Source organism: Cervus elaphus, chromosome 33 (assembly GCF_910594005.1).
Source record: "Cervus elaphus chromosome 33, mCerEla1.1, whole genome shotgun sequence".
NCBI lineage: Eukaryota > Metazoa > Chordata > Mammalia > Artiodactyla > Cervidae > Cervus > Cervus elaphus.
The window spans coordinates 33,254,408-33,275,837 of NC_057847.1; the positions used below are offsets into that span (position 1 = coordinate 33,254,408).

General features: G+C 35.8%; 1 protein-coding gene across 6 annotated transcripts in view; it reads left to right on the forward strand.

Moving 5' to 3' along the window:
* LOC122688411 (sodium channel protein type 1 subunit alpha) overlaps positions 1-21,430 on the forward strand; it is a 135,288-nt gene that overhangs the window by 96,756 nt on the left and 17,102 nt on the right. For 5 of the 6 annotated variants that reach the window (XM_043894402.1, XM_043894408.1, XM_043894406.1 and 2 more), the window contains exons 18-21: positions 10,591-10,711; positions 11,840-11,994; positions 13,709-13,882; positions 17,386-17,508. In XM_043894402.1, coding sequence (XP_043750337.1) covers positions 10,591-10,711; positions 11,840-11,994; positions 13,709-13,882; positions 17,386-17,508 — 573 coding nt within the window. The remainder of the gene's footprint in view (positions 1-10,590; positions 10,712-11,839; positions 11,995-13,708; positions 13,883-17,385; positions 17,509-21,430) is intronic. The other variant, XM_043894405.1, reaches the window with a different exon arrangement.

The window sequence follows — 21,430 nt, forward strand, 5'->3', positions numbered from 1 at the left end:
ACTAAGAACTTTTTCTCTCAAAAATCTATGAAATTGGACCAAACACCCTCTGAATATCTGTTAACACAGATGACCAAGAAAGAATGAAAGAACATGACATAGAACTTAATTTGAGAAATTAGAACTAGAACAACACAACAAAGGGAACATAAATAAAGAGAAATTAATGTAGCAGGTAATATTAGTGTAGTAGGTGGTTCTTAGGAAAAAAAATCAATAAAACATACAAACTTTAGTATTACCAGTAGGATCATAAGATGATGCCAATGACTCAACAAGCTTGGGTTCAGTTTATTAATGCTGTTATTTAATCTATTTTTGTTTAATACATTTATTATTTATTTTTTAATTTCAAATTTACCTACTAATGTTCTTTATTTGGTTCATCAGTCTAAACTCTTGCTGCCTCCTCTGTGTTGTCTAGGCATGCTTCTCAGCTCAGTCTTTCTCTATCAGTTTTGTTTGTCTTTCTTTTCTTTTTCACACTAATTCTATTTATTTCCATTATGTACAAACTTAAAGAAAAAACACTAAAATTTTTCTTGGGGTAGCATAATTTATCTAGAGTAGATGAGCTGGCCTGAGTCCACTGCCTGTGGTTTGTTTTTTCTAACATTCACATGTCACTTTATCTGATGTCAGTATGATTTAAAGTTGGGGCAAGTTTCCCTCACTAGTGTGAGAATCAGGGTCTGTCCCAGGGGTCAGCCAGGGTGTGGCTTACCAGGCTTCTTTTGCAAAATGTTGTTTTGGGGACATATTTAAACCATATATGAATACTAAATTTAAAAATCTAATTTGTAATCATGTCCCATTCCTGAAATGCTCCTTCTGGATCCCAAATATTAAACTGCTTCATTTTGAAAAATGATACATACTTACATTAAAATATCTCTGTGGGCCTCTTGTTCAAGCCTGGGCTCATTGTTTCAAGTTCTACATCATTGCTTATCATGAGCTACATCTGTAATTCATCATCTGTGATTCTAGTTTAGGTTTTTTCAGAAGACAAAGATTATAAAAAACTTTATAAAGCACTCTGAATTTAGCATTGTTCCAGAAATTTATATCCCATATACTACAATGGTGTGGTTAGTCATCCAAAGCCAGACATTCTGTCTAGAGTGCGAAGTCAAGTGGACCTTAAGAAGCACTGTTGTTAATAAAACTAGTGGATGCGATGAAATTTCAGCAGAGCTATTCAGATCCCTAAAGGATGATGTCATCAAGGTTTTGCATTCATTATGTCAGCAAATCTGGAAGACCCAGCAGTGGCTACAGGACTGGAAAAAGTCAATCCTCATCACTCATCACCCATGCTAGTAAGGACATACTTAAAATCTTGCATGCTAGATGTCAGCATTATGGGAACCAAGAACTTCCAGATGTCCAAGCTGGGTTTTAAAAAGGAAGAGGAACTAGAGATCAAATTGCCAGCATTTGCTAGATTATAGAGAAAGCAAGGGAATTTCAGAAAAAACATTTCTCTCTCTCTTTCGTCAACTATGCTGAAGCCTTTGACTGTGTGGATCATGACAAACTGTGGAAAGCTCTTAGAGAGATGGGAATACCAGACCATCTTACTTGTCTCCTGAGAAATCTGTATTTGGGCCAAGAAGCAACAGTTAGACCTCATATAGAACACTGATTGGTTCACAACTGAGAAAGGTATACGACAGTGCTGCCTGCTGTTGCCCTGTTTGTTTAACTTATATGTTGGGCACATCATGAGAAATGCCAGGCTGGATGAGTAACAAGCTGGAATCAAGACAGATGGGAGAAACATCAACAGCCTCAGATATGGGGCTGATACCACTCTAATGGCAGAAAGTGAAGAGGAACTAAAGAGACTCATGAGGAGTGTGAAGGAGGAGAGTGAAAAACTGGCTTAAGACTAAATATTAGAAAAACTAAGATCATGGGGTCCACCCCCATTACTTCATGGCAAATAGAAGGGGAAAAGGTGGAAGTAGTAACAGATTTCCTCTTTCTTGGGCTCCAAAATCACTGTGTATGGTGACTGCATCCATGAAATCAGAAGATGATTGCTTCTTGGCAGGAAAGTGATGACAAACCTAGACGTTGTGTTGAAAAGCAGAGACATTACTCTGCTGACAAAGATCCATATGGTTAGGGCTATGGTCTTCCCAGTGGTCATGTATGGTTGTGAGAGGTGGACTGTAAAGAAGGCAGAATGCCAAAGAATTAATGCTTTCACCCTGTGGTGCTGGAGAAGACTCCTAAATGTCCTGTGGACAGCAAGGAGGTCAAACCAGTCAATCTTAAGGGAAATCAACCCTAAATATTCACTGGGAAGACTGATGCTGAAGCTGAAACTCCAGTATTTTTGTCATCTGATTCGAACAGATGATGCATTGGAAAAGTCCCTAATGCAGGGAAGGATTGATGGCAGAAGGTGAAAAGGGCATCAGAGGATGAGATGGCTGAATGGCATCACCAATGCAATGAACGTGAACTTGGGCAAACTCCAGGAGATGGTGAGGGACAGGGAGGCCTGACGTGCTGCAGTCCATGGGGTCACAAAGAGTCGGACATGACTGGGCAACTGAACAACAGCATACCCTTTTTCAGTTCAGTTCAGTCACTCAGTCGTGTCCGACTCTTTGCGACCCCATGAACTGCAGTATGCCAGGCCTCCCTGTCCACCACCAACTCCCGGAGTCCACCCAAACCTATGTCCATCGAGTCAGTGATGCCATCCAACCATCTCATCCTCTGTCATCCCCTTCTCCTCCTGCCCTCAATCTCTCAGCATCAGGGTCTTTTCAAATGACTCAGCTCTTTGCATCAGGTGGCCAAGATATTGGAGTTTTAGCTTCAACATCAGTCCTTCCATTGAACACCCAGGACTGATCTCCTTTAGGATAGACTGGTTGGATCTCCTTGCAGTCCGAGGGACTCTCAAGAGTCTTTTCCAACACCGCAGTTCAAAAGCATCAATTCTTTGGTGCTCAACTTTCTTTATAGTCCAACTCTCACGTCCATACATGACCACTGGAAAAACCATAGCCTTGACTAGATGGACCTTTGTTGGCAAAGTAATGTCTCTGCTTTTTAATATGCTATCTAGGTTGGTCATAACTTTCCTTCCAAGGAGTACGTGTCTTTTAATTTCATGACTGCAGTCACCATCTTCAGTGATTTTGGAGCCCAGAAAAATAAAGTCAGCCACTGTTTCCACTGTTTCCCCATCTATTTGCCATGAAGTGATGGGACTGGATGCCATGATCTTAGTTTTCTGAATGTTGAGCTTTAAGCCAACTTTTTCACTCTCCTTTTTCACTTTCATCAAGAGGCTCTCTAGTTCTTCACTTTCTACCATAAGGGTGGTGTCATCTGCATATCTGAGGTTATGATATTTCTCCCAGCAATCTTGATTCCAGGTTGTGCTTCCTCCAGCTCAGTGCTTCTCATGATGTAACTTTTAAAAAATAACCTATTCACACCTAATTTTACAACAAGCTGTGTTTTAATTTGTTTTTTAATTGGAAGAAAATTGCTTTACAATGTTGTTGGTTTCTGCCATACAACAATGTGAATCAGCCATAATTATACATATATTCCTCCTTCTTGAACCTCCCTCCTTACCCCCATCCCACCACTCTAGGTCATCACAGAGCACCAGTTTGGGCTCCCTGTGTTACGTAGCAACTTCAACAAGCTTTTCTTTATGTGTTTGTATACATTTGAGGGATGTGCCTTTATTAATTTTATGCAGTAATTTCAATTTAGTTTTTATGAATACAGTAACTTTGTTTTCAAACTCATTTTATCAAATTAAGCAAGAGTAAATTCCATAATTATAATACATTAATTTACAATAGTACAGATTGATTTGAAAACAAACAGATTATTTTTGATAAGCATACAACTCACCAGGTGGAAGCAGAGATGTACTACAGTGTAGGCAACTGTAGAAAATAGCATATAACTGAGAAAATAGCATATTACTGGTATCGGTCACTGTGTTTTACAGCGAAAATGCCAAGCATTTTTAGTTTGGTAAGTCAATTAGCATGGAAGTGGGCTAGATAAAAAGCGGTCTGTGCCCAAAGAGTTGTGCAGATAAAGTGGTGAGGATAGAGTAATTATTATTCATCCAAAATGATGGGCAAAAACCACTCTATTACTAAAATCCAGAGAACATTAAAGAAGTTCACCATGACTAAAGTACAGTTTCTGTGAAAGACAGATCTGGGAAATTTGGTTGGAAAGCCAAGCTGGAGACAGAAACTTCATTTGGTAGTAATAACTGAAGCAGAGGCACTCATTCGTTCACCAAATATTTATTGGGTAACTGGCATAATTCAGGCCTTTGTGGTTCACAGGGGTCTAATATTAGGTAAGGCTAGAATAAATGGTGAATTTATTATTTATAGCTGTCCAAAAAAGAAGTGACAAGAGTGAATAGAGCATTCCTAGGAATCAGGAAGATGAAACTGAGAGCAGAGTATTTCAAAGGTATAATTAAATTTGACTTCACTGTCAATATTTGAAATAAATTAGAGTAAGCAAGATGATTTTGAGTCTAGGATGATTTTGAAATATGCTGAAAGATATTTCAAACAGAATCAGGAACTTAGTTTAAAAAGTACATTTAAGAGAGGAAAAAGAAGTCATGCCTTTAAGTGGGATATGTTGAGTTTCAGTGACACTAGACATACTTCTGCTTTCCTGCCATAGTCCAAACAAACCATGGGATATACTTATATTGCTTAAATTGTGTTTGGAAATTAATTTATAAACATCTAAAGAATCACTTGTGTAAACCTGGGAACTTTCTAACAGCACATCTTCCATTGTAGTACTAATAATGGGCATTTAATAATCTTTTATATCCTTTAAAAATTTCTCCCAGATTGATTCCAAACTGTATGCATTAAAGGGGAAATATACCTTGAAGTATAATAACTGGTAATATATTATAAAACTTGATTTTAAAACAAGAGTAGCTAATTTTTAAGAATATTCTTAAGAATGTTGTTGTTCAGTCACTCAGTTGTGTCCAGCTCTTTGCAACCCCATGGAACTGCAGCATGCCAGGCTTCCCTGTTCTTCACTAACTCCCAGTTCACTCAAACTCATGTCCATTGAGTCAGTGATGCCATCCAACCAACTCATCCTCTGTGGCCCGCTTCTTCTCCTGCTCTCAATTATTCCCAGCATTAGAGTCTTTTCCAATGAATCGGCTCTTTACATCAGGTGGCCAGAGTATTGAAGCTTCAGCTTCAGCATCAGTCCTTCAAATGAATATTAAGGGTTGATTTTTTTTTTCATTTATTTTTATTAGTTGAAGGCTAATTACTTCACAGTATTGAAGTGGGTTTTGTCATACATTGACATGAATCAGCCATGGAGTTACATGTATTCCCCATCCTGATCCCCACTCCCACCTCCCTCTCCACCCGATTCCTCTGGGTCTTTCCAGTGCACCAGGCCAGAGCACTTGTCTCATGCATCCCACCTGGGCTGATGATCTGTTTCACTATAGATAATATACATTTTTCGATGCTATTCTCTCGAAACATCCCACCCTCGCCTTCTCCCACAGAGTTCAAAAGTCTGTTCTGTACATCTGTGTCTCTTTTTCTGTTTTGCATATAGGGTTATCATTACCATCTTTCTAAATTCCATATATATGTGTTAGTATACTGTATTGATCTTTATCTTTCTGGCTTACTTCACTCTGTATAATGGGCTCCAGTTTCATCCATCTCATTAGAACTGATTCAAATGAATTCTTTTTAACGGCTGAGTAATATTCCATGGTGTATATGTACCACAACTTCCTTATCCATTCGTCTGCTGATGGGCATCTAGGTTGCTTCCATGTCCTGGCTATTAGAAACAGTGCTGCGATGAACATTGGGGTGCACCTGTCTCTTTCAGATCTGGTTTCCTCGGTGTGTATGCCCAGAAATGGGATTGCTGGGTCATATGGCAGTTCTATTTACAGTTTTTTAAGAAATCTCCACACTGTTTTCCATAGTGGCTGTACTAGTTTGCATTCCCACCAACATTGTAAGAGGGTTCCCTTTTCTCCACACCCTCTCCAGCATTTATTGCTTGTAGACTTTTGGATAGCAGCCATCCTGACTGGCGTGTAATGGTACCTCATTGTGGTTTTGATTTGCATTTCTCTGATAATGAGTGATGTGGAGCATCTTTTCATGTGTTTGTTAGCCATCTGTATGTCTTCTTTGGAGAAATGTCTGTTTAGATCTTTGGCCCATTTTTTGATTGGGTCATTTATTTTTCTGGACTTGAGCGTCAGGAAAGTTGCTTGTATATTTTTGAGATTAACCCTTTGTCTGTTGCTTCATTTGCTATTATTTTCTGCCAATCTGAGGGCTGTCTTTTCACCTTGCTTATAGTTTCCTTTGTTGTGCAAAAGCTTTTAAGTTTCATTAGGTCCCATTTGTTTAGTTTTGCTTTTATTTCCAATATTCTGGGAGGTGGGTCATAGAGGATCCTGCTGTGCTTCATGTTGGAGAGTGTTTTGCCTATGTTCTCCTCTAGGAGTTTTATAGTTTCTGGTCTTACATTTAGATCTTTAATCCATTTTGAGTTTATTTTTGTGTATGGTGTTAGAAAGTGTTCTAGTTTCATTCTTTTACAGGTGGTTGACCAGTTTTCCCAGCACCACTTGTTAAAGAGGTTGTCTTTTTTCCATTGTATATCCTTGCCTCCTTTGTCGAAGATAAGGTGTCCATAGGTTCGTGGATTTATCTCCGGGCTTTCTATTCTGTTCCATTGATCTATATTTCTGTCTTTGTGCCAGTACCATACTGTCTTGATGACTGTGGCTTTGTAGTAGAGTCTGAAGTCAGGCAGGTTGATTCCTCCAGTTCCATTCTTCTTTCTCAAGATTACTTTGGCTATTTGAGGTTTTTTGTATTTCCATACAAATTGTGAAATTATTTGTTCTAGTTCTGTGAAAAATACCGTTGGTAGCTTGATAGGGATTGCATTGAATCTATAGATTGCTTTGGGTAGAATAGCCATTTTGACAATATTGATTCTTCCAATCCATGAACACGGTATGTTTCTCCATCTGTTTGTGTCCTCTTTGATTTCTTTCATCAGTGTTTTATAGTTTTCTATGTATAGGTCTTTTGTTTCTTTAGGTAGATATACTCCTAAGTATTTTATTCTTTTTGTTGCAATGGTGAATGGTATTGTTTCCTTAATTTCTCTTTCTGTTTTCTCATTGTCAGTGTATAGGAATGCAAGGGATTTGTGTGTTAATTTTATATCCTGCAACTTTACTATATTCATTGATTAGCTCTAGTAATTTTCTGGTAGAGTCTTTAGGGTTTTCTATGTAGAGGATCATGTCATCTGCAAACAGCGAGAGTTTCACTTCTTCTTTTCCTATTTGATTCCTTTTATTTCTTTTTCTGCTCTGATTGCTGTGGCCAAATCAGGGTTGATTTATTTTAGGATTAACTGGTTTGATCTCCTTGCTGTCCAAAGGACTCTCATGAGTCTTCTCCAACAGCGCAGTTCAAAAGCATCAATCTTTCAGTGCTCAGCCTTCTTTATGGTTCAGCTCTCACCTTTATACATGACTACTGGAAAACCATAGCTTTGACTAGACAGACATTTGTCTGCAAAGTGATGTCTCTGCTTTTTAATACACTTCCTAGGTTTGTTATAGCTTTTCTTCCAAGGAGCAAGTGTCTTTTAATTTCATGGCTGCAGTTACTGTCTGCAGTGATTTTTGGAGCTCAAGAAAATAAAGTCTGTCACTGTTTCCATTGTTTCCCCACCTATTTGCCATAAATTGATGGGGGACCAGCTGCCACAATCTTAGTTTTCTGAATGCTGAATTTTAAGCCAACTTTTTCACTCTTCTCTTTTACCTTCATCAAGAGGCTCTTTAGTTCCTCTTTGATTTTTGCCATAAGTGTGGTGTCATCTGCATATCTGAGATTATTGATACTTCTAGCAACCTTGATTCCAGCTTGTGCTTCATCCAGCCCAGCATTTTGCATGATATATTCTGCATAGAAGTTAAATAAGCAGGGTGACAATATTCAGCCTTGATATACTCCTTTTCCAATTTGGAACTAGTCCATTGTTCCACATCCTGTTCTCAGTGTTGCTTCTTGACCTGCATACAGATTTCTCAGGAGGAAGGCAAGGTGGTCTGGTAATCCATCTCTCTCTGAATTTTCCACAGTTTGTTGTGATTCACACAGTTAAAGGCTTTAGCATAGTCAATGAAGCAGATGTTTTTCTGGAATTCCCTTGTTTTTCTATGATCCAACAAATGTTGGCAATTTCATCTTTGGTTCCTCTGCTTTTCCTAGTTTCAGCTTGTACATCTGAAAGTTTTTGGTTCATATACTGTTGAAGCCTAGCTTGAAGAATTTTGAGCATTACTTTGCTAGCATGTGAGGTGAGCACAATTGTGTGGTACTTTAAACACTCTTTGGTATTGCCCTTCTTTGGGATTGGAATGAAAACTGAACTTTTCCAGCCCTGTGGCCACTACTGAGTTTTCTGTATTTGCTGGCATATTGACTGTAGCACTTTCATAGCATCATCTTTTAGATTTTGAAATAGCTCAGCTGGAATTCCATCACCTCCACTAGCTTTATTTATCATGATGCTTCCTCAGGCCCACTTGACTTCACACTCCAGGATGTCTGGCTCTAGGTGAGTGATCATACGATTGTGGTTATCTGGGTCCTTAAGACCTTTTTTTGTACAGTTCTTCTGTGTCTTCTTGCCACCTCTTCTTAATATCTTCTGCTTCTGTTATGTCCATACCATTCTGTCCTTTATTTTGCCCATCTTAAGAATAAAGATGGATATACTGGCAACAGCTCTCATCTGAAGAAAGTCTGACCCAGTAAGACCTGGAATAACTATACACTAAGGAAAAAATATCAGTTTATTTTATCATCATCTAGGCAAGACATAGCGTATTAAATGGCAGAGACGTCACTTTGCCAACAAAGGTCTATATAGTCAAAGCTATGGTTTTTCTAGTAGTCATTCTAGTACGAATGTGAGAGTTGGACCATAAAGAAGTCTAAGCTCTGAAGAATTGATACTTTTTTAATTTGGTCCTGAAGAAGACTCTTTGAGAGTCCCTTGAACTGCAAGGAGATCAAACCAGTCAATCCTAAACGAAATCAACCCTGAATATTCATTGGTAAGACTGATGCTGAAGCTGAAGCTCCAATACTTTGGCCACCTGATGCTAAGAACTGACTCATTGGAAAAGACCCTGATGCTGGGAAAGATTGAGGGCAGGAGGAGAAGGGGACGACAGAGGATGAGATGGTTGGGTGGCATCACCAGCTCGATGGACATGAGTTGGTGCAAGCTCCGGGAGTTGGTGATAGACAGGGAAGCCTAGCATGCTGCAGTCCATGGGATTGCAGAGTCAGACACAACTCAGCAACTGAACAACAACACAGGCAAGACACAACAAGGAGGATATTTAGTGTGGCAATCAACAGACAAAAACAAATTTTATATCATTTTAGGTTCACGTCTTTTCATCTTAGCAATCACAGTTGCTAATTGAAAAACTGAAGTCTGGGTGACCAATAGTGATATTTAGTAATGGATACAAAGTTTGATATAGAGTCTGATATTTGGCACTATGTGTGAAGGACTATGATAAGCAAGAGCAGGATTGCCTCAAAATTTTAAAGACTTTTCAAGTAGTTCTTTTAAAAAATTTCTCTGAGTTAAAGTAATATTATACCAAAATGTTTTATTATTGCTTGTGCTTAAGTTACTATTATGCCATTTGCTTTCTAACAAGTGTATAATTTATTTGGAAGAATTATTGTAAACAAAGATTAAACAGGAACTGATGTCTACAGCTACCCAAAGGTTAGTTTTTGCATCTGATGAAATTATTTCCATGAAGATACTGAATATTTATATCATTGTAAAATTCCATTATTGGTTTACGTTATGGATAGATGCTTTTGTTTTTATGTCGCTTCAAGATTGAATTGTAGATTCTCTTCATCTGTTAGACTCACCTTGGGGTTTTTCCTATGGATTATTTTCACTTTTAAATGGAGAGAATTATAAGCATGTGAATACACTGTTTCTCTTATTTCAGAAACAGTGTGGTTGCCCAGAAGACAGAACGTGGGCACTGGGCTCAGGAATAATTCAAATCTTGGTTTTCTCATTTACTGGTTATATGACATTAGACAAGTTACTTACCCTGTCTAAGCCTTAATTTTATCATCTCTAAAATGATAGCAAATACACTAACTCCTTCTCCCTCAACCTTCCTTTTGGGTCTCTTCTAATTCATAAGACATTGGTTTGCTTGAATATATATATTTTTAATAGCCATTTGTAACCTCAAAATATAGCAGTCTGGTTTCATACACTGCAAATTATGGTGAATGAGTTACCATAGATTATTTTCTTATTTCCTCCTCTTATTCAATCACTCTTTTGCTCTAATCTTGAAAATCTCTTTATTTCAAGGAGAATCCAAAATCAGTTCACAGTTTTCTTGCTAGACTATTTCTTAGTGACCAAATTAAAGTGATTTACTTTTTATGTCCACCTCACGGTCAGAAGCTTAATGGGAGCAGTAGTTCATCTGAAGGTAGCACTGTAGACATCGGCGCGCCTGCCGAGGAGCAGCCCGTGGCGGAGCCCGAGGAAACCCTCGAACCCGAAGCCTGCTTCACTGAAGGTAAAAAAATGACCTCCGCAAACAGTGAGAGTTTTACTTCTTCTTTTCCTATCTGGATTCCTTTTACTTCTTTTTCTGCTCTGATTGCTGTGGCCAGAACTTCCAACACTATGTTGAATAGTAGTGGTGAGAGTGGTGAAACAGATCACCAGCCCAGGTGGGATGCATGAGACAAGTGCTCCGGCCTGGTGCACTGGGAAGACCCAGAGGAATCGGGTGGAGAGGGAGGTGGGAGGGGGGATCGGGATTGGGAATACATGTAAATCCATGGCTGATTCATATCAATGTATGACAAAACCCACTGGAAAAAAAAAATAAAATAAAAAAAAATAATAAATAAAAAAAAAAAAAGTAAATAAATAAAAATAAGAGAAACCAAAAAAAAAAAAAAAAAATGACCTCCGTGTTAATCTTACATTTATAGAGTGCGGTTGTTGTTTTTTTTTTTCTTCTTTTTTTAAAGCTGTTGATCACCCAAAATGGACAACTCAGAACAGAGTAGTACATTGTAGTCAATCTATTTTAATTACTTCTCATAAGCTAACATATGTAAAATCTCTCATTATATTTTGGTTATCCTTACCATGTGTAAGGAACCATGAACATGGAGAAAAGATCATTTAATGTAGTCAGAATGAATGACTATAATTTTTCAGATAGAATGGTGATTTTGCAAGAAGTCAGCATCTTAAACATTCGTCAAAATTCTCATACACAACATTTGCTTTAAAAATAATTTTTATATTATTATCAAGTGAATTGCAAGCACATTTTTCTTTTTCATGAAAACATCACTTTCCAATACTTGGGTGGAACAGGAAATAAGCACTGCCCCATTCCTGATGCCTGCACAGTACCTAGTTGAGCCTGGCGCAGAATGGACAAAAATCCACACTTATTGCTTTGTTTTCTCTATGATTAGTATTTCCCATGGAAATAAGGGACTGAATAGTTTTCACAACTTCACATCACTTTTGCATGTGTTCCTACTACCCTAGGCTTACAGAGTTAGCCCAGCAAGATGGAGATGGCAATATTCCTGAGAAAATGAATCCAGAACATACCAGAGGGTATCACTTAGGCAGGAGAAGTTATTTATCTGCTCCTGTCTGAACATTATATTTGCAGGCTGTGTACAAAGATTCAAATGTTGTCAAATCAGTGTGGAAGAAGGGAGAGGAAAACAGTGGTGGAATCTGAGAAGAACATGTTTCCGAATAGTTGAACATAACTGGTTTGAGACCTTCATTGTTTTCATGATTCTCCTTAGTAGTGGTGCACTGGTGAGTGAGTATTAAGCAAAAGTGCCATAATACTAAGTTTTAGAGTCACCTAATACTGATGACTTAGTAATCCTTTCTGTTGCATTCTTTTACTATCCAATGCATTATTTTTCCTGAACCCTCACTGTATAGCCATTTCCATTTCCATGGAATCAGCTGTTAATCTCTGTTTGATAACCCCAGAACTGTTATTTCTATTTATGACTTCTTCCTTAAACATGCATACATCACTATATCCATCCACCCACCCACACATCCACTCGTATCTTTCTACCTATCTCCAAGGCATTTTTAGTAACACCACTTCATATCTTCCAGACTATAGACAATGTATAAATATGCAGTTCTGCATTTACTTTTATTATGTATTCACACATTTCTAATTAACTAGTTCTTAATTTTCATTTATTATTAAGTAATCCAGAAAACCTGTCCCTCTAATTTATTCATGATAACCAAAGGACATGAGTATTTAATTACTCATATTTTAACAACAAAGTAAGCATGATAATACAGAGCAGTTAAAGAAAGTCCTATGGTTTGGGTATATATATTAATATAATTTCTATGTTCTGATGAATTTTATTTATGAATTATATTATTATTATCTCTTTATGGACAGTTGATAAGTCCCTAGGGACCACTTCTCTGTCCCTTTTGAAATGCATCCAGTGTTCTCTTGTTACTCCAAAACCAGCGAATATTGGTAACAATAAATACTGGGCAGTGTGCCTAAGTAATCATTTAAGGATTGGTTTCTCTCTGGATAAAGGTGTTCATTTCATCAGAATCAATTTCTATTTATATAAAAATCATTTACAAAAATGTGAAGTATAGCACATAGATAGCATTTTAGGAAAATGCTGACACAAATAGACTACTTAAGCCATAAAATAGATGTAGACAGATAGACAGACAGAGATGGAAAGATGATACAGTACTCAACTGAAACACAATAACTTAGGTTTATTTAACTTAAAAATGTATAAGGCCTATATTTTTCTGCATATTTCTCTGATGAAATAAATTTTATCTACATGCTACTTTAGATAACAAATAGTTTTTTTAACCATTTAAATGAATATAGACTTAGATATAAAGTGTCATTGAAGTTCATATTAGAGGAAGAATACATATTATAGTCTAAATGAGAAGGAATTTCATCCTACCATCTTTGTTATACCATATCTTTGCTGATAAACATAAACTGTCAACAAAATGAAGGGGACAAATGAACTCAACTGTATAGTAAAATTAGGTGATGTATTGATCAATTATGATTTCTGCTTTATGAAAAATACAAGCCATTTTATTTCTTCAACCTCCTTTCTGTGGAAAAAATAAAGAGGCCAACAGGAGGAGGCAAAAGATATGAAACAAAGAGAATAAAAAACTTCAAGTTGAGATACCAGCATCAAGACGTGACATCAAGAACTATTTCCTGAACAAGTCACTTTAATTCCTTAGAGTTATGCCTTTATTTCTTCCTTTTAGTTAGATCAACAGAGAGCATAACTTTTCTCCTGATTCATTAAAAGATCTTTGAAAGAAAGAAAAAAAATCAATAACTACTTTTTATCTACCCTCATATTCCAATGAAATGTCATTTTATGTATGTGAAAATCAGGAAAAAATATGTAATCAGGGAGAACAGCCTATAATAGTTGTAGTATAAAAGTTTCAGAAAACTAAAATGCATAACTTTTCTTTATAGGCATTTGAGGATATATATATTGACCAGCGAAAGACAATCAAAACAATGTTGGAATACGCTGACAAGGTTTTCACTTACATTTTCATTCTGGAAATGCTTCTGAAATGGGTGGCATATGGCTATCAAACATATTTCACCAATGCCTGGTGTTGGCTAGACTTCTTAATTGTTGATGTAAGTATCCTCCATATTTTTGTCTTTCATTCAAGGTAATTTGTCTTATCTTTAAACTAATTCCAAAATAGTGAATGTTATGTTGACAGGATATGCTACTTAATAGACACTAAACTAATTCACTGCATAATAGTGTAATAATATAAATAAGCTAATTTAGTACTGATTTAGCATTGGGAGGATGGGATTTGTGGTGGTTATCTAAGATAAAAATCTGGGGGGAAAATATCAGAAGTATGTAGAGAGAATGGTGAAATAGGATATGATGTTTAAGTTACTTTTATTAATATTATGATTCAAACAGAGTTGAGTTGGAATCCAAGCCCCACCAATGATTTTATGTGCCACTAAGTTACTTGGCTCCTGACACTATAAAATGATCATATTAGTACATAAGAGTTAGAGGCACTCAGTAAACAAACAAACCAGTGACGATGATGGAAGCTACCATCAATTTTTTAAAAATTCTTTTTTATTTTCTTAAAGGATATTTTTAAAGAGTATATTGTGTAGCTTGTAACTAAGTTATAGAAAGTAAGATGTATGGGAAATAGTGAAAAAACTCTACTTCATGCAGTGATGGGAGTTACTCTAGAACATAACTAGATTTATGGCAAGCCCATAATATACCAACAGCCCTTCACAGAGTTGGTGTATTCAACAATTAATACTTCATCAGCCCAAAGCAAGTAGCTGTCTTTGAGATTTGTTAAAGGCAAACATCATGCTTTATGTTTGGCATATTTTCAGCTTTAAAAATGTATTTTCAAAATACCACAGACTTCATAGGCATTTTATTCTCCTAAAATGATAATCCAGCAGAACTACTCCATTTTATTATGGAAAGTATTTGTAGAACTAAGAGCCATGCAGTATCTCTTTAATTCTGTTGAACAAAGGCAAATCCAGAGCTATTTGGGAAGCTTAACGTTACTATGAAATGAGTAAATTAGAAAAAAAAATAAAACAACCTCAAAAGAGTGATAAGTGGCTCATATTCTACATACATAAATAGCAAACATCCCAATTAGAAAATGGGCAGAAGAACTGAATAGACATTTATCCAAAGAGGAAATCCATATGGCCATTAGAAACATGAAAAGATGCTTAGTATCACTAATCATCAGGGAAATGAAGATCAAAACCACAAAGAGATATGACCTCACTCCTGTCAGAGAGGCTATCATCAAAAGGGCCACAAATGAAAAATGTGGAGAAAAGGGAACAGTTGTACACTGTTAGTGGGAATGTAAATTGGTGCAGTCACTGTAGAAAACAGTATGGAGGTTCTGCAAAAAAACTAAAAACAGAACTACCACATGACCCAGCAGTTCCGCTCCTAGGTATATATCTGGAGAAAATGAAAACATTAATTTAAAAAGGTACATGCACCCCAATGTTCATAGCAGTATTATTTACAATCACCAAGATGTGGAGGCAGCTTAAGTATCCATCAAGAGATGATTTAGAATACTGCTAAACAGAATACTACTCAGCCATAAAAAAGAATGAGATTTTTGCTATATGTAACAACATGAATAGACCTGGAAGTTGTTATGCTTAGTGAAATAAGTTTGACAAGTGCTGTATGTTATCACTTAAATGTGAAATCTACAAAATAAAGCAAACTAGTGAATATAACAAAATAGATCTCACAGATGTAGAGAACAAATTAGTGGTTACCAGTGAGGAGAGGGAATGGGGGAGGGGCAAGATGGGGTAGAGGATTAAGAGGTACAAACTACTATGTATAAAATAAGTAAGTCACAAGTATATATTGTATAGCACAGGGAATATAGCCTATACTTTATAATAACTTTAAATGGAATATAATCTATAAAAATTTTGAACCACTATGTTGTAAACTTGAAACTAATAGAGTACTAAAATCAACTATACTTCAATTAAAAAAAGAAACCTCAAATGAATAATTGCTTCAGCATTTCACAAAGAGAAAAAAGTTTCTGCTATTGATATTACAAACACTAGAAGTTATCTCATATTTCAACTCCTCAAAAACTTTCAAATTAGGCTTTAAATCTAAATGTAATTTAAACTTTTAGAAAATTTCTAAGCTTTACTTTTCTTTATTATACTTATTACATGTCTGAACTTTTTAGTGGAAGAATAATGATTTTGTTATTGTAAGTTGGTTTTTAATAGCCATTTCCAAAATAGTTTAGGAAAATATTCTATAGAGAATTTTGTAGTTTTGCAACAATAATACTTTCATTTTTCAAGGTTCTATTTTAATTATTTCTTAAGGATAAGTGTATCAATCTAAAAAAAAGACAAAAAGAATTATACCACATCTCAAAGTAAAAAGTGCCAACTTAATACACTAAGATATAGAAAATTTTGCAAAAATAGTGTTTAGTTTATTTGGTACTATCCAATATTCTATTCTCAAACCCAAGAAATTCTATTTGGATACAGAGTTTTGGTCTTTATTTAAAGAATTAGACACCTAAAATTTTATTTCTTAGTTATTGCGTATTTCATGCAAATTAAGTTTAGTTAGTTTATTTAATAAATATTGACTGGCCATTTTGGGTCAAGTACCATGGCAGGAGGCTCTAAATTAGTATTAAAAATTTGAGTAAATTTCATGATGGAATTACTTTTAAGTTACATTATTTATATAGAAATAAACTTTAGGCAAGTGAAAACACAAAGTATTAGCAAGACACAAAAAAAATCACTGCCAAAAAATCAACCTCAAAACTAATGTGACTTAGTGCATTAATTTCTGAGGGTATCAATTATCATTAATTGAAAATACCAACCAACACAGGATATAGATTGCTTGCCTTTTCTGATACATTTGCAGTTTTTACATTTTATTACTGCTGCTGCTGCTGCTAAGTCGCTTCAGGCCATTGGCAAATCTCTAAATTCAGCAGCAACTTAATAAAGGAAGGATGATCAATGACATTTTCTTGTACCTGGCTTTCTTCCTTTTGAAAATCAGTTTTTATTTAGGTTTTCTAACTACTTGTGGGATTAATAAATCACATGACATTTATTGTTTTTTATTCAACTAGCTTTAGATAACATCATGAAAGCTACTTTCTTTGTATTAAACTAAAAATATTTCCTTAAAATTTTAAGTGGTTTACTAAAAACATGTAAGCATTTATCTTATGAATAATTATAAATAAAAACTGTTAATTGTTACAACATTGCAATTCAACTGTGTGTGGAAGTGTTAGTCACTCACTCTTGTCCGACTCTTTGCAACCCCATGGACTGTAGCCTGCCAGGCTCCTTTGTCCACGGATTCTCCAGGCAATACTGGAGTGGGTAGCCATTCCATTCTCTAGGGGATCTTCCCAACCCAGGGATAGAACCCAGGTCTTCTTCATTGCAGGTAGATTCTTTGCCATCTGAGCCACCATACTTCAATAAAATAAAATTGTAATAAATTATAATTTTGCTACAGAATACTACAAATTGAATGGCAGTAATTCTATTTTTATTTATTTATTTTTGTATGCTTTCAGGTTTCATTGGTCAGTTTAACAGCAAATGCCTTGGGTTACTCAGAACTTGGTGCCATCAAATCTCTCAGGACACTAAGAGCTCTGAGACCTCTAAGAGCCTTATCACGATTTGAAGGGATGAGGGTAAGAACCGTGAAAGAACATGAAGCATTGTATATAGCCAAAATTAAACTAAATTTTAAAACAGGAAAACTCATGCATGCAAAAGGAATGGCAACTCCTTGCAAAATTGCTACTTTATCTTTTTATCTGTTGCATATTTACTTCTAGGTGATATGCAAGAGAACTTAGGCCTCCTTTGAAATGATATAATATCATTTATCTGCTGTGCTCATTAAAATGACTTTATTTCTTAATCCATTTTGGGAGTTTCCTTGCAAACCTGTACACAAAAAAGCAGATGCAATATTAAAGTACTATGTGTCATGATGATGATGATAATAATTAACTAAAATAATCCTACATCATGTGGTTCTCATTTGTGATGGTCTAAGCTGTGTTCAATGAGTTTTACTGAAAATAATATGAATCATGCCTAAATAAAAAAGAAAAAAATTTAAGTTGTCAAAATTTTGTCTGTACAATGCCAAAGTTAGCCTTATTTAAATGTTCAAGGGTAGATATTAAAAGTTAACTAAATTTCAAAGTTTTTAAAAAGTTATATTAATATAACCTCAACCTGTAACTGTATTAATCTTAATTTATATAAACAGTAATATCGACTTTAAGATTATATATAAGTGCTAAGTTGCTTTAGTCATGTCCAATTCTGTGTGACCCTATGGACTGCAGCCTGCCAGGCTCCTCTGCCCATGGGATTCTTCAGGCAAGAATACAGGAGTGGGTTGCCATTCCCTTCTCCAGGGGATCTTCTGAACCCAGGGATAGAACCCAGGTCTGCATTGCAGGTAGACTCTTTGCCATCTGAGCCACTAGTCTTATGAGATCCTCACATTTTTACTAAAATGTTACTGAAATTCTCTTCAGGATATGTGAAAATAAAGTTTATTTTCCACTTAAAATAGAGAAAAATATCATTTTTATATATTCTACTTGAAAGGATTTTTTTAATATTTTTTTAAAACATTTGATTAGAAGTCACATTTGAACAGGGGCTTCCCAGGTGGTGCTACTGGAAAAGAACTCACCTGCCAATGCAGGAGACTTAAGACCTGGGTTTGATCCCTGGGTTGGGAAGATCCCCTGGAGAAGGGAGTGGCCACCCATCCACTATTCTTGCCTGGAGAATCCCCATGGACCGATGAGCCTGATGGGCTACAAGTCCATAGGGTCGCAAAGATTTGAAAATGACTGAAACCACTTAGCATGCATGCACATTTGAAAAGTTTTCTGAAATCTGAACAGTTCTAAAGATCTGAGGCTCTTATAATTATTTCAGGTTTGACCTTTTGTAAGTTGATTAAATCCATGAATCCAAAGGCCAGACATTTTCATATTTAACACCTTACTTCCAAAGCAATACTGGCCCTGTGGGCCTGTAATTTTTATAGAAAGGACCTTCTCTATAATTTTGATCAATAATGTTTTTTATGCTGTAGGGGAGGCCAATTTTTGAAACTTGAAGTTTGAAAAACATAAACTCATTAGAGATACTGATAGGAGATGAAGTCATCATTTAAATTATTACATTTATGAATAAAGTCCTTGCCTCATAATGACAGCATGTATACAACCCTAAAATGGCTGATGGTTTCAACATGTATTTGGCATTGTAAAGACAAAGTAACCTGATTATTGATTCTATTTGTGTGTGTTTGTTTCTGCTGTTTGGAATTTTTGACTTTGTTAAAAATATAAGCATATATGCTGGTGAGGATGGAAATAATAATGATGATTATAATTTAGAAGTGAGCTTTGAATATATTCAGAAACTCTCATTTTTTTTTTCCCCTAGTAGCATAAAATCACAATGGCTATGTCAAAGCGTAAATCAGACTCATTTTATTTTTGTTGTTTTGTCGCTTTATCAAAGCATGTGCTTTAATGCAATATTACCAAGTAAAGCATGTCATATAGTGCTTGATAAGAAGTTAGAAAGTGAGAAATAAATTATCATCACTTTGCCCTTTATGTTTTGCATGTTTTATGCACATTTCTGGCTGACAGCTTTGAAACATTTATTGTATTTCAAATTTCCAGTCCAAATTTTTTAACTTGTAAAATTGAACTGAGTGAATTGATGTCATGAATAACTTGAGTAAAATACATTTTGTATTTTCAATTTCCTTATCTAGGAAATCTTAAATACCTTCTTTTTTTTCAAAAGAACTCAAGTCTTGATTGATAGGGAAACAGACAGAGAGCATCATATACAAAAAGTAACACCAATTGTTCTGTCATATCAGATTTCTAACTAATAACAAACTATATATTTCTATTTTGTATAGGATAATCTTGCTCCAACTTGGATGGGGTGGAGCGCTGGTTCCGCCCCTCAGCCCTTTATTATGGGTACTGTATTACCCCTTTTGCTTCCTTTCATCCTTTCACTGTGACTTTGTGTAGTGGGATGAGGGAGGGGTTGGGAGGGGTACTATTGTACCACAGTAAGAAAAATATAATATTTACATTCTAATCCCCTATTTTCAATTGCCTTAACTTTTCTTTTGAGAAAAATATATTTTGTGAATTTACCCTCTGTGGATTTGAAGCCCAGCTGTTGATATCCTTATTAAGTTTCACTGAATCTGATCAGATGTGTATATATCAAGTTATCCATTTATGGGGAGATTATCTATCTGATTGGTGATGGGGGGGGACCCTGGTTCAGAATGGTTTAATAAAATTTTTAACTTGTCAAGTTGAATGATGCTCTTTGAGTCATTTAAAAGGACCCTTGCTATTTTCTACATTGGTCTGAGTCCTAAAAATTAATATCAAGTTACCAGCAGTGGCTTCTTGTCTTGTTGATCTGTGTGAGCAGATGCTGGAGTGTAAAAATCCCAGGTTTCATAGACTGGAATTGATTGTGTGGTCATTCTCATGTTTTATTAAGTGTAAGTTTATAGGGGTTATTTTCCAAATGCAAAAAAACAAAAACATATTAAGATAGAGTTGACTGAGCAAATGTGATTTGTGTTTTAAATGGGAATAGTAAATTTGAAAGGATCCACTTATTTGAATTATACAGACAAGAACACCCACCTAGAAATAAAATATCATGTGTATTTACTGCATAAACTGACTTGATAGAATGTATCACTCCCAACTAACCTCTTAGTGTCTCAGAAGACAGCACAGTGAAGGCCTAAATAAAAACGAACCTGATGTGCTCCGTTGTGTTTAACTCTTGCGACCCCATGGACTGTAGCTCACTAGTCTCCTCTGTCCATGGGATTTCCCAGGCAAGAATGCTGGAGTGGGTCGCCATTTCCTCTTCCAGGGAATCTTCCCCACCCAGGGATCAAACCCACATCTCCTGTTTCTCCTGCATTAGCAGGCAGCTTCTTTACCAGTGAGCTACTTGGGAAGCCCCACATTTTGTTTATTCTTAAAGTTTGGGATAATGTGCAAGGATGATAGTTATTTCTGAGGGAGAGAAAAAGTTCGAATTTTTGTTTGGATGATTGATATGTCTTATCTCTCAATAATAACTACCTTAAGTAAATCCCACAACACAAATGAAGACATTAGGTTTTTAAAAGATTTTATACTTTTCTTCATACTTTAAAAGGGGTGATTTCTACTTTGCCTACTTTTGATTTTTATTCACAGTCTTTTCAGTATTTTGATTAAAGAAGCAGTAGAATCCAAGAGTAGTATTGATTTGAAGTTCAAATGCAATTTATTTAGACAAGAGGACATTTCTGCATGTATCAAAATTCCCAACATTAATTTGCATACTTGTCAATTTCTCATTTTGTGTTGATTTACTTAAAAAGGAGATAACGAACCAGAGACAGTTTCTATAACAGTGAGTTGTGTTAAAATACAGAATTTCTATAGGATGATGCTGTGCAAAACGGTTGTGAGAAGCACCTCTAGTGTTAATTCATTAAGATAGTTCCTTTCTTCTACACCTCCT